General features: G+C 33.1%; 1 protein-coding gene across 1 annotated transcript in view; it reads right to left on the minus strand.

The window, feature by feature from the left end:
• The window catches only part of LOC101042863 (contactin-associated protein-like 3), a 229,892-nt gene that overhangs the window by 10,738 nt on the left and 205,572 nt on the right, over positions 1 to 13,582 (minus strand). Inside the window, 3 exon segments of the mRNA XM_039475023.2 lie at positions 3,201 to 3,288; positions 4,350 to 4,483; positions 5,742 to 5,966. Coding sequence (XP_039330957.1) covers positions 3,201 to 3,288; positions 4,350 to 4,483; positions 5,742 to 5,966 — 447 coding nt within the window.

Below are 13,582 nucleotides of genomic sequence, written 5' to 3' on the forward strand. Positions count from 1 at the left end.
CAAACGTGTGTCTTTACAAAAGGGTGCCACTTGGTTGAACTAAAGAAGAAAACAACTGGATAAGTGGACAGTCTTCTACACTGTGCAGTCTGGTAGACAATTCCCACATGTGACCACTGAAATTCAAATCAATTAAAATTAAATAAAATTTAAAATTTAGTATCTCAGTTACACTAGCTACATTTCTAGTGCTTAAAAACACATTTATCTCAAGTGTGTCAGGGAACTACCACATAGGACAGCACAGACATTGTACCTTTTCATCATCACAGCAAGTTCTATTAGACAGCATTAGTTTTGTTGACTTATACTTTCAAAGACCTCAAGACATCTGTGATGCCCACTGAATCCTGGTTCATGGACCAAGTTAGAAAATCTTAGAATTTTCTATTGAAGAAAATCTCGGAGATAACTTAGTGCAGCCTCCTCCTCATTTTACCAATAAAGAGAGACTAATTGATATAATCATTGCTCTTTCTTGGAAACAAACACAAAATATCATATCTTCTTGACTTTTTAGAGTTTTGGGTGTTTTTATTCTGCAATATTGACAGAGGCAATCCACCATTGGCTCTGAGTGTCTCTGCATGCTTTGCTGGGTTTTTCAAGAAATGCAAGACTCTGACAGCACTTGACTCAGGCCATTCCTCAAGGCTGTGTTTGAAGCAAGCAACCTTGAGGCATGAGGTCATGACCACCTCCAGGACAAAGAATAGGTTTGCTTACTGCTGGTTACAAAATCAGTGGATTCCCCAAGCTCAGTGTTCCTCTGCTGCAGTGCAAACCTGGCCACAGGTGCAGCCTAAGTCTGTACCCCATCACCACCCCATAAGACTTGTGGGCCAAGGGAAAACAATTCAAGCATGCTGCTCCTCACAAGGCTTGCTGTGCCATGAGGAATAGGGTCCTTTGTCTTTGCACCAGGACAGCATCCACAAAACAGTTAAAAGCTTTAAACTTACTAGCTCTTAGGCAAGGTAAAATCAAATCCCAGACCCAACATAAAACATTTCTTCTAAATGAGACAAACACCATAGCATAGAAGTAATATAAAATACACAGGTCAGTTGAATTTTAAATGTTAAAACTGTATGTCTTATCTTATGTGACATCTCCTTATAAAACTCAAAAGGCAATTTCCAGAAATATTTAATCACCAAAACGATTTGGCATTCTTACATATCTACGGCTCTATTTGAAATACAGTCCTTTGGTGGATTTGCTTTTCTTCAGCCCAGAATGTATACCTCCTAAGGTTTATAAGCTCAGCTGTATGCATATGTAACTGTTTACAGGTTACTTTTTTTATTTTTTGGGGAGCAGACAAAAAGACACCTTCAATTTTTGCTATTTGTGTTTCTGTTTTTGATATATATGTATATTTAAGATAGTGTTTATATACACATGCACATACACACACACACAAAGAAAAATAGAAAGAATACCAATAATACCAAAGTATCTAAAAACAAATTACTCAATTATCAAGTATTTGAGGTGTTCACATTTTTAAAGACTACCTCTTGGATAAAATTCAAAGCTATACAGAAACTTCAAAATCTAAAAAGTTTGCATTTAAATATGTTTACTCTGAATTGATCTTGTGATAATCATTCTGAAATGGTCTTCATTCAGCAAGACTACTGAGAAATGGCAAAAGCATACTGAGGTGCTCAGAAACAGCATCTTAATTATGATGGATTCTGGGCCATTTTTTTCTTAGGCATTGTTAGGGTGTATGATAATAAATCAGATTGGATATGGCCATTATTTTATTAGAACTTCTCATATATATACCTAGCCTATATACCTATATACTAGCCTATATACCTATCAACATGTGAGTTTAGTGAGGGTGGGTGTAGCGTTTCTCTCGTTCAGAGGCTTTCTCAGTGCTTAATAAATTGTTCATAGTAGATGCTCACCAAATATTTTTAAATGAAGGGATGAATCAAATATTTACAGAAACTCAAGAGAATATATTGATAACTTAGAATAGAGTGTTTTGGGTACCTTTCTTTGTAAAATTAGTGGATTCTCTATTGCCAACTTGTGGGTCTATTTTACGACAAGTTAAAAGACAGAACTTCTTATGTAACTTCAAATTTAAATATAAAATTGTAGGTTTGGTATCATTACTAAATGATGTGACAGTGGCAAAAAATTTATTGCAGAACCAATCCTAAAATATAGTTGTTCAAAGTATAAAGAGTTTTATTAATCTTTGATGATTATCTCTATCTCCAAGCACAGGCAAAATGAATATTTATAATTTTCTAAGATCAGTAGCTTCTGACTATATACTTCATTGCTGAATTTGAATGTAGATTTTTATACTATAAATTACATGCTTTTGAATATACCATCCTTGAATAAAAACATGAACACCTTCAACTCCATGTTCTCCTTTATTTGGAAGGAAACAAAATTGTATATAATAAATATTATTCTACTTTTTAATCCTCTTAATATTAAATGTAGTTCATTTTCTTAATTGATTTAAATTAAAATGTAGTTCATTTTCTTAATTGATTTACATAAGATAGGTATATTTCTTCAAAAAAGATTACTTTTCTCAATTCCTTTATTAAATGTAAAGTTAACCTATGCTTTTACAAATACTGTCCTGTCAATATGATAGATAATTAGTGTAACTTTCTAGCTTGTGTAATAGATATTTATGAACATGCCTCCCCATTCCTGTTACATGTTAGAGTCATAAAGGATGGAAACAACAGGCAAAGCAGGGCTCGAGACAGAATTAAAACTATATTCATCTGCTTTAAGAAGATAAACAGTTTTTCTGTTGTTTTCAACTCAAACCTAGTTTTATCATTGAATGACCATGTCTGGGGTTGAAGCTGATTAATACATAATCTGTGAACTTTGTGTCAGCTTTGATAACATTTCACTTTTCAAGAAGGGTTAGAAAAATACTGTGATTCATTATGCGTGATTGCCAACTGACAGGTTAAGTGTGGATGTATTTTTCCAGGAACGCCCTTGCACATCTCACAGGCAGCACTTACTCATGATTATATGTACGCTCAGGCAAGAGTACAGTTTGCACCTTGATTGTCACTCACAGTGACATTATTATTCAAGTAAGACAAGGAGCTTCTTTCAGCATGATAAATGCTTCCAGAGTTTGTGACGTGACACTTAAGTTTTTTGGGGAAAAAGCTCTTCCTTCTACTTACCTAAAAACTTTCCCAATATGAGAGATTTGACAGCATTGAATTCTGTCCCTGAGGACAAGATGACTTGTTTCTTTGTGCTCTGGTTAACCTATTAGATGTCCCACGAGAAACAAACATCAACAGAAAGTACAATTTTAATGGTAAGGAAGACGAGGAAAGAAAAGATGAAAATAAATCACTTTTAAGTACCACTACGAAAGTTCAGAATAATGAATCATTTAGAAGGGGAAGCTATTTTATAAGCAAAGCCTATGATGCCATCAGCTACCACTCTATCCACAATCTACCCCCTTCCTGGCTTTACTCCTTTTCATAATTGGCAGGATCCACAAAAAAGATGGAATCAGCTGTTTTAAACTTAAAATACTCATTCTGTGGAGAAAATTTGAAACATAAAACCAAGAATAATTGTTCTCTATACAGATGAAAAGTATATTTCCCTTCCAATGCTGACGACAATGTGTAATTTACTTCCTCTGCTGTGACTCATGTCTATTTTCTTACTTATTCCCGTTTTAATGATTACGTTGTATGCTTTTAAATCATGTTTTTAAGTTGCTAAGTATTTGTTCTTTTATAATCAGAATAGGGCAAGTTCCCATTGCAATATCAAGGAAGAGATTCCACCAGTAGTCACCATGATAAACTAGAGAACATTCTCCTACTGAGTAAAGTAAAAGATAATTTTGATATTTTAAATCAGGTGTCCCCAAACTTTTTACATAGGGGGCCAGTTCACTGTCCTTCAGACCGTTGGAGGGCCGCCACATACTGTGCTCCTCTCACTGACCACCAATGAAAGAGGTGCCCCTTCCTGAAGTGCGGCGGGGGGGCGGATAAATGGCCTCAGGGGGCCGCATGCGGCCCGCGGGCCGTAGTCTGGGGACGCTGGTTTTAAATAGTAAAATATTAATAATACCTTTGGCAGAATTACATTGCTAAACAAATAAAACAAAGTAATACAGAATAAACAACCACCTCCTCTCCCCCAGATCCTGGCCATATTTGGCTTCTTATTCTTGACTTATGGAAGAGCAGCACTGAATGGGTTGCTCTTCTATTCATATTTATTATCAAATTTTTGCATTAGATTATTTGTTCTGAAAATCATAGTATTAGTTATTTTGACTTCTGAATTGGTATTATTACCTCTACCATGACCACTGCTTCTTCTCTGTTGATCTTCACTTGGTGAAGGTGCCCATCAGCCATGTTTTTAAAATCAAAGTTGAATGTATCAGGATTTTGATGTCTGTCTAACTTGTACCTAATCTGCAAACTTCCTAAAAAAAAAAATGGCATTTAAAATTAAAATGGTATTTTATGAAACTCTTGATAAAGATTCTAGAGCACTTTTATTAATATTTGCTATTGCACTTTTGAATCCATTTAGCATCAATTTACATGCACCCAATAGTTATCATTCCTGGAATTGTGATTACTTAGGTGCTATTCCAGTGCCAGACTCTGAGTCCAATGATGTTATTTTAAAAGTCAAGACAGAATGTGTTGTTAATAAGCAGACTCCCCAAACCTTTTCATTTAAAAATGAAAAGGTTTAAATTATGTATAAGAGATCTCTGAACTCAGATATAAATTCATTATGACTATATTTATTTTATGAAATGATGAAACTCCATGAAATATTTTATCAACATTCAGTTCCTGTAATTACAACTTCTAATAAGACTCATTTTAATGTTTTACTGACATGTGCATAATAAAGATTTTTTTATAGCCAGAATTATTTTAAGTCTTCTGCCATAATCCAAAATGAGGAAGAGAAAAGGTTTTGTCAGGAGGCAAGGTTTCCATAATATCTACATCTTCTAATACACACACCTGTCTCCTACAGAGATGTACCCTCATAATCTATAATTCTCTTGCAGCTTATACTAAGATCCTGTTAATCAGAAATTTTGTAGATTTTTTTCTAGACATTAAACTTTTGTGCTGTGTACCTAACAAATGTAAAGCTTGGTCTTCTTGTTTAACTGTGGAAGCCCTGGAATACGTCAACTGCCACTGTTTGGGAGACCGTCATTTCATTTTTCCTTCATAAAAATGATATAACTAGTTTTTCAGCCACTGATAGATAAAGAAGAACCATACTTATTTGTTGCTTATAGGAATTGGCTTTTATATAGTTGTACTATAACATCATATTAATGCTCCTCTATTTTGCTTAGAGTGAGCAGGGAATACATGCTATATATCTAGATATCTTATTTCAAAATGAACTGCAAAAGCAACTTGGATTATTATGTACTATTAAAGGCATCCTATCCTATACGAAGTGTAATTGTATATCAACTCTGTGAAAGTATCAAACATGTAATGGGAGAAAAACATCTTAATTTAATCTTGAAATGCCAGCTTTTATAATCACCACTAAGGAAGGCATTGAAAAAAACCAGAGCCATTGGAGGGTGTGCAGTTTCCTTTCATCGTTTGTGGTTTGAATGTTGAAAAGACCCATGTCATTACAATCCTATTCTTCTAATTCAGGGTTCTCTTTTTCTTTACACAAAAGATATTCACCATTGTTGGCGAGGATAACTGAAAGGTATTCCTCATAGAAAGAGCTCACATACAGCAATAAGCTCGGGGTTCGTGTGGTTCGGAAGCTCAGTGTGATGATTTCTCTGGTCAGTGTTACATCTCTGTGTAACGAAGAAACGAGGGAGCTGGAGTTTTCACTTAAAGTGTAATGTTCTTGAAAATTATATGTCATTGAGGAGCCAGTTCCAAAATATGCGGAAATCTCTGAAATGATAAATACATTTTTGTTATATTAACAAAATATAAGTCCAAGGATCTTGTTTTAAGTACATTTAGAAAATGAGTCAAAACCTTAAATATCCTGGGAGATAAAATAATAGTGGAATGCTTTTCTATTTTATTTTTCATTTTTTGAAAACCTAAATTTTTTCACTTTTTGAAGTTTTTTAAAAACTACAGTTTGAAGAAAAAAGTAGCAAACTCCAATATACTCGTAACCCAGAATTCACTAACATTTAATAGAATTTTATTTAATTATCCAAATGGTCTTTATCTTATATTTACATATGATTAATTCTCCAGTATAAATGTATAATTTAAAGGTAACTTATCTCATCTTTGGATTCAAAATTTTTCTGAATCATTAATGTTTAAACATCTTTATTCAGATATAATCTGTATGCCATATAATAGACCTAATTACAGTGTATATTCGCAGGCACTTGTGAACATTGCCATGATCAATTTTAGAGTATTTGCACTACCGCCAACTGTCTCATTCCCTCGTACAAGACCCTCCAAATCTACTAGCAGTCATTCTCTGTTTCTTCCCAACATTCCAGCCCAGGCAACCACTAATCTACTTTGTCTCTGCACAGGGTTCTATTCTGGAGATTTAATGTCAGTGGAATCATATAATATGTGGTCTTTCTAATATGGCCTCTTTCACTTAGCATGGCATTTTCAGTATTCATCCATGTTATAGCATGTATCAGTATTTTATTCCTTTTATCAGTATTTATTGGTGAGTAATATTTCACTGGATGTAAATAATCATGGATGTGCCACATTTTGCAGATCTACTTAATAGCTGATGGACATTTGGGTTGTTTCTACTTTTTTTTTTTTTTTTTTTTTTTTTTTTTTTAGACAGAGTTTCGCTCCTGTTACCCAGGCTGGAGTGCAATGGCGCGATCTAGGCTCACCGCAACCTCCGCCTCTTGGGTTCAGGCAATTCTCCTGCCTCAGCCTCCTGAGTAGCTGGGATTACAGGCACGCGGCACCATGCCCAGCTAATTTTTTTTTTTTTTGTATTTTTAGTAGAGACAGGGTTTCACCATGTTGACCAGGATGGTCTCGATCTCTTGACCTCGTGATCCACCCGCCTCGGCCTCCCAAAGTGCTGGGATTACAGGCTTGAGCCACCGTGCCTGGCTGTTTCTACTTTTTGACTGTTATAAATAATGCTTCCATAAATATCATGTGTAAGTTTTTCTATGGACACATATTTTTATTTTTATTAGGTATGTATATTAGGAGTAAAATTGTTCAATCTTACGATAACACCAACTTTAAGATTTTGAGGAACTGCCATATTTTTTCCAAAATAGCTATACCATTTTACATTCCAAGCAGCAATTATGAGGGTTTTAATATCTTCACATCCTTACCACCATTTGTTATTTTCTTACTTTTAAATTACAGCTGCACTTGTCTGTGTGAAGAGGTATTTCACCATGACTTGACTGCATTTCTCTACTGGTATTGTTGCCAACCATCTTTTCATGATTTTATTGGGAATTCACACATATTTGCTAAAGAAATAACTATTTATAAGCTTTACCTATTATTTAATTGGGTTATATTTCTTTTTCTTATTCAGTTGTAAAGCCCTTTAAATAATTCGAATACTAGACTCTTATAAGATACATGACTTGTAATAATTTATTCCATTCTGTGGGTTATCTACTCTTTCATTCTCCCATGTTTTAAGAGTTTTATAGTTTTAGTTCTTAGATCGAGGACTATTTGGTACACTTTTACGTATGTGTGAGATAGAGGTCCAATTTCATTCCGCATGTGCCTGTATATTCAGTTGTCTCAGAGACTGTTTCTCCCCATTCCTTTGCATGTGCCTGTATATTCAGTTGTCTCAGAGACTGTTTCTCCTGGCACTCTTGTAAAATCTATTGACCATAGATGTGAGGGTATCTATCTGGACCTAACTGTTTGGTCATAGGCCAGTTATACACTACTTTGCAGTAAGTTTGGAAATTGGAAAGTGTGTATCTATCAAATTTATTCTTCTTTTTAAAGACTGTTTTGACTATTCTGCATCACTTTAATTTCCATATGAGATCAGCTTGTCGATTTCAGGAAAGAAGCCAGCTAGGATATTGATTGAAACTGCACTGAACCTGTATATTAATTTAGAGAATATTGGTATTTTATTTATATTATTCAATCCATAACATGAAATAACTCTCCATTTATTTATATTTAATTTCATTCAATGTTTTATAGTTTTCAGTGTTTTCCATTTCTTTTGTTAAATGTATTCCTGTTATTCTTTTTGATGCTACTGTAAATAAAATTGCTTTATTGATTTTATGTTCAGATGGTTCACAGTTAATGTATAGAAATACAATTGATTTTGTATATTGATCTTGTATTCTGCAATTTTGCTTAACTTAGTTGTAGTTTTAATATTTTTAAGTAAATTCTTTTGAGATTTTTCTATATAAAAAAGATCATGTCGTCTGCAAATAGAAATAGTTTTACTTCCTTTCTAATCTGGATGTATTTTTCTTTTCATTTTCTTACTTAATTGGCCTTGTCTGAACCTCTAGTACAATGCTGAATAGAAGTAGTCAGAGTATACATTCTTGTTTTGTTCTTGATCTTAGGAAAAAAACATTCAGTGTTTTTAATTAAATATAATTTTAGCTATGTGTTTTTCAAAAATGCCATTTGTTAGATTGAGGAATTTACCTTCTATAAATTAGTTTCTTGAATTTAAACAAAAATTCAGGAAAGAATGTTGGATTTTATCCAATGACTTTTCTACATCAATAGAGACTCTAATGTGTTTCTGTCCTTTATCCTAAGATATAATGTATTATATTCATTGAATTTCAGCTGTTAAAACAACTTTCCATTTCTGGGATCATTTCCACTTTGTCTTGATGTACAATCATTTTTATATGTGACTGGATTTGCTTTGGTAATATTCTGTTGAGGGTTTTCATATCTATCTACTTAAATGATATTGGTCACTAGATTTAAAAAATACATATAGGTATATCTATGTCTGACTTTTGTATTAGGGAAATAATTACCTTACAGAATAAGTTGAAAATGCTCCTTTCTCTTATTTTTTGGAAGAGTTTTGAACAACTGTTACTTTTTATTTAAGTAGTTGATATAATTTAAATAGTTGATATATTCAGATAGTTGATAGCATCAATTGTTTGAAACCATCTGGACCTGGACTTTACTTTGTGTGGTATTTCAAAATTATTAAGACATTCCTTTTATTGTTATAGGCCTATTTATATTTTTTCCTTCTTCTTGAAAGAGAAGTAGTGGTTTGTGTTAATTTTGTAGTTAATGTCATCCTAGGAATTTTCCATTTTATCTAAGTTATATAATTTTTTCAACATACAGTTGTTTATATTCCCTTGCAATACATGTTATTTCTGTAAAGTTAGCAATATCACTCTTGCACATGTCATTTTTGTAATTTGAATCATCTCTTTTATTCTCGGTCAATTGCACTAAAGGTTTGCCAATTTTGTTAACAATTTTAAATGACTGACTTTTGGTTTGGTTATTTTTTTTTTGGTCCCTTTTATATTACCCATTTGAGAAATTTCTGCGGTTTAATTTATTATTCTGGTTTTCTACTTGTATTAGATTTAGTTTGCTCTTCTTTTTTCAGTGTGTTAAGGTGGAAGGTCAGGTTTTTTATTTGGGAACCCTTTTTTTTTAAATATTGATATTTACAGTTATAAACTTCCTTCTAAATACTGCGTTAGCTGTGCTACATGTTCTACTAATGTTGTATTTTTGTTTTCATACATCTCAAAGCCTTTTCTAATTTCCCTTTCATTTCTGAGTGTATAGGTTAATTTCCACAAATTTGTGATTTTCCATAATTTCTATCTGTTATTAATTTCATCCCATTGTGTTTAAAAAAGACCCTTCATATGATTTCAATCCTTTTAAATGTATTAAGGCTTGATTTACAGGTAGCACGCTGTCTAACCTAGAATATGTTCCATGAACACTTGAGAAGAATATACATTCTGCTATTGTTGAGTAGCGTGTTCTACGGATGTGTGTTAGGATGACTGGGTTTTTTTTTTTTTTTTCAAGTCTATTTTCTTGATAATCTTCTGAGTAATTATTCTATCCTTTATTGAAAGTGAAATATTGAATCCTCAGCTTTTACTTTTACTCCTGATTTGTCTATTTTTAGTAGCACCTTTTGTTTTAGAGTTTATTTTTTCTGATGTTAGTACACTCCCTTTGGCTCTCTAGGGTTACTGTTCTCATGATACATGTTTTCTATTCTTTGATTTTCGACTGACTTACCCCTTTCAATCTAAACTGGGTGTCCTTAGACAGCATAGAGATTAAAATGCTTCACATCAAAGCTGGAGATTTTTTTTTTTTTGAGACAGAGTTTCGCTCTTGTTACCCAGGCTGGAGTGCAGTGGCGCGATCTCGGCTCACTGCAACCTCCGCCTCCTGGGTTCAGGCAATTCTCCTGCCTCAGCCTCCTGAGTAGCTGGGATTACAGGCACGCGCCACCATGCCCAGCTAATTTTTTGTATATTTAGTAGAGACGGGGTTTCACCATGTTGACCAGGATGGTCTCGATCTCTCGATCTTGTGATCCACACGCCTCGGCCTCCCAAAGTGCTGGGATTACAGGCTTGAGCCACCGCGCCCGGCCGGAGATTTCTTTTGTTACCCATTCTGACAATATTTGCCCTTTGATTGGACTGCTCAATGAATATTTAATATTATTATTGATACTGTTAGATTCACATCTGCCATTTTCTTTTCCTTTTCTTGTATGTTTTATTTGTTTTTGCTTTCCTTCTTAACATTATTTTGTATCGACGGATATTTTAGAATGTAACATTTTAATTTTTCTCAATTTCACTATATTTTGAGGTAAAACATATAGCATATATAATTTTCCCTTCAACCATTTAAAATGTGAAATTCAGTGGCATTAACTAAATTTATGATGCTGTGCAATTATTGTCTCTTTTGATTTCCAAAATTTTTTTACCACCTCAAAGATAAACTCTGTATTCATTAAGTAATAACTCTCTATTGCCCTCTCATCTCAGCTCCTTGTATCCTTACATCTACTTTGTCTCTACAAATCTGTCTATTGATATCTAGTAAACATGGAGTCATATAGTATCTACTCTCTTGTGTCTGGCTGATTTCACTTAGCATAATGTCTTTTAGGTTCATCAATGTTATTATGTATCAGAATCTCATTCCTTTTATGGCTGAACAATATACCATTATATGTATACACTACACTTTTTTTTTTTTAACAATTCATGTGTTGATGGACACTTGTGTTATTTCCACTATTGTGATGATGCTACTATGAACATTTGTATAGAAGTATCTGCTTGAGTTCTTGTTTTCAATTGTTTTGGTCATATATGTAAAAGTGAAATTGCTGGGTTCAAAGTAATTCTATGTTGAACTATTTTGAGTTAACTCTAAATCAACTTCTACAGCGGCTGTGGCACTTGCATTCCCACCAGTAACAGAAGAGAGTTCCAATTTCTCTATGTTCTTGCCCAACTTGTTTTTTTTTTTTAAATTATAGTTAACCTAGTAGGTTTGAAGAGGTACTTCATTGTACTTTTGGTTTGCATTTTATCATCTTTCCATGTGATTATTGACTCTTTGTATATCTTTTTGGAGAAATGTCTGATAAAGTCGTTTGTCCAATTAGACTGTGTTTCTTTTTAAGTTGTGGAAGTTATCATATTCTAGATACTGAACCTCTATCTGATATATAACTTGCAAATATTTTATCACATTTGGTGGGTTGTCTTTTTACTCTTGATAGTGTTATTTGACACAGAGAAATTGTTAATTTTGATAAAGTACAAATAATCTATTTTTTTTGTTGTTGTTGTTGCCTGTGGTTTTGGTGGTGTGATTTTTAAAAAACCACTGCCAAATCCAAGATTATGAAGATTTGCCTATATATCATCTCCTAAAAATTTTACAGTTTTAGCTTTTAGACTTAGAACTTTGATTCACTTTCAAATAATTTTGGTAAGGGTCCAACTTCAATCTTCACATGTGAACATCCACTTTTCCTACCTTTATGTTGAATATACTGTTATTTCCTTATTGAGTGATCTTGACAAAAACTATGTCAAACATCAATTGATTGTATGTATGAAGGCTCATTTCTGGCCTCTCAGTTCTATTCCATTGGTTTATAGGTTTATCCTCATTTGGTGCCACGTTGTTTTGATTAATGTAGTTTATAGTAAGTTTTCAAGTCAAAAAGGGTGTGTTCTCCAACTTTGCTCTTTTGTAAAACTGTTTTTACTCTTCTGGGCTTTTTCAAATTTTACATAAATGGTGATACAGGATTTTCCATTTGTACAAAAAGTGCTTTGGGGATTTTGATAAGAATTAGATTGAATCTGCATATTGCCTTGGGTTGTATTATTATTTTCATAATATTAAGTCTTCCAATTCATGAATATGGAATGTCTTTCCTTCTATTTAGGTCTTCTTTAATCTCTTTCAACAATGTTTTATAGTTTTCAGTATCCAAGTCTTTCAGTTTCTTGGTTAAGTTTATTTCTAAGTTTTTAAATTCTTTTTGATGATAATGCAAATAAAACTGTTTCCTTAATCTCACTTTCAGATTTTTCATTGCTAGAGTGATGAAATACAACCAAATTTTTGGCGGTAATTTTGCATCCTGAAACTTTGCTGAAGTTATTGATTTTCTCTGACAGTTTTTATTTTCTGAAGCGTTTTCTACACATAAGATAATATAATCTGAGAGACAGATAGTCCTATTCCGATTTGGATGCCTTGTATTTCTTCTTTTTGCTTAATTGCTCTAACTGGAACTTCTATTACTATGATAAATAGAGGTGGTAAAACTGGGCATACTTGTCCTGTTTCTTATTTTAGGAAAGAAGCTTTCACCACTGAGTGTGATGTCAGTTGTAGGTTTTTCATATATGGTCTTTATCATATTGCGAAAGTTCCTTACTATTCCTAGTTTATGGAGTGTGTGTGTGTTTTTTTTAATCATGAAAGGTTACCGGAGTTTGTTAAATTTTTTTTTCAGCAACAATTAAGTTAATCATGTATCTTTTCCCTCATTCTATCATCTTGTGTAAGGCAGTGACTGATTTTCATTTGTTGAACCACTCCTGAAATCCTGGGATATATCCTACTAGGTTTTGGTATATAAGCTTTTTAATAAACTACATGACAATTTTTTTGTTTTATTTTCTTTAGTAATTGCTCTAAGCTTGCATACATATACCTTATCAAGAATCTTCTTAAGGTTTACACTAAATATAAGTAAGATTTAGAAGTTATTTCTACATGGCTCAATTTCCTCTCTTTTGGAATGATTTTTATACATATTAAACCCATTATTATTTTATATAACTTGTTCTTGTTTAAAAAATCTGAGAAAAGAAAAAAGAGCAAGTAAATATTTATAGACAAATCTGTAAACGTTCTATCCATATAGAGTGGAGCTTCCCTCATACTGAGCTAGGGATAGGGAGGTTCAGGCAGAGGGTCTTGGCTTAAATGCTCAAACTCTCATTGTTATTACTCATTAATAAATG

This window comes from Saimiri boliviensis, chromosome 2 (genome assembly GCF_048565385.1).
Source record: "Saimiri boliviensis isolate mSaiBol1 chromosome 2, mSaiBol1.pri, whole genome shotgun sequence".
Lineage (NCBI taxonomy): Eukaryota > Metazoa > Chordata > Mammalia > Primates > Cebidae > Saimiri > Saimiri boliviensis.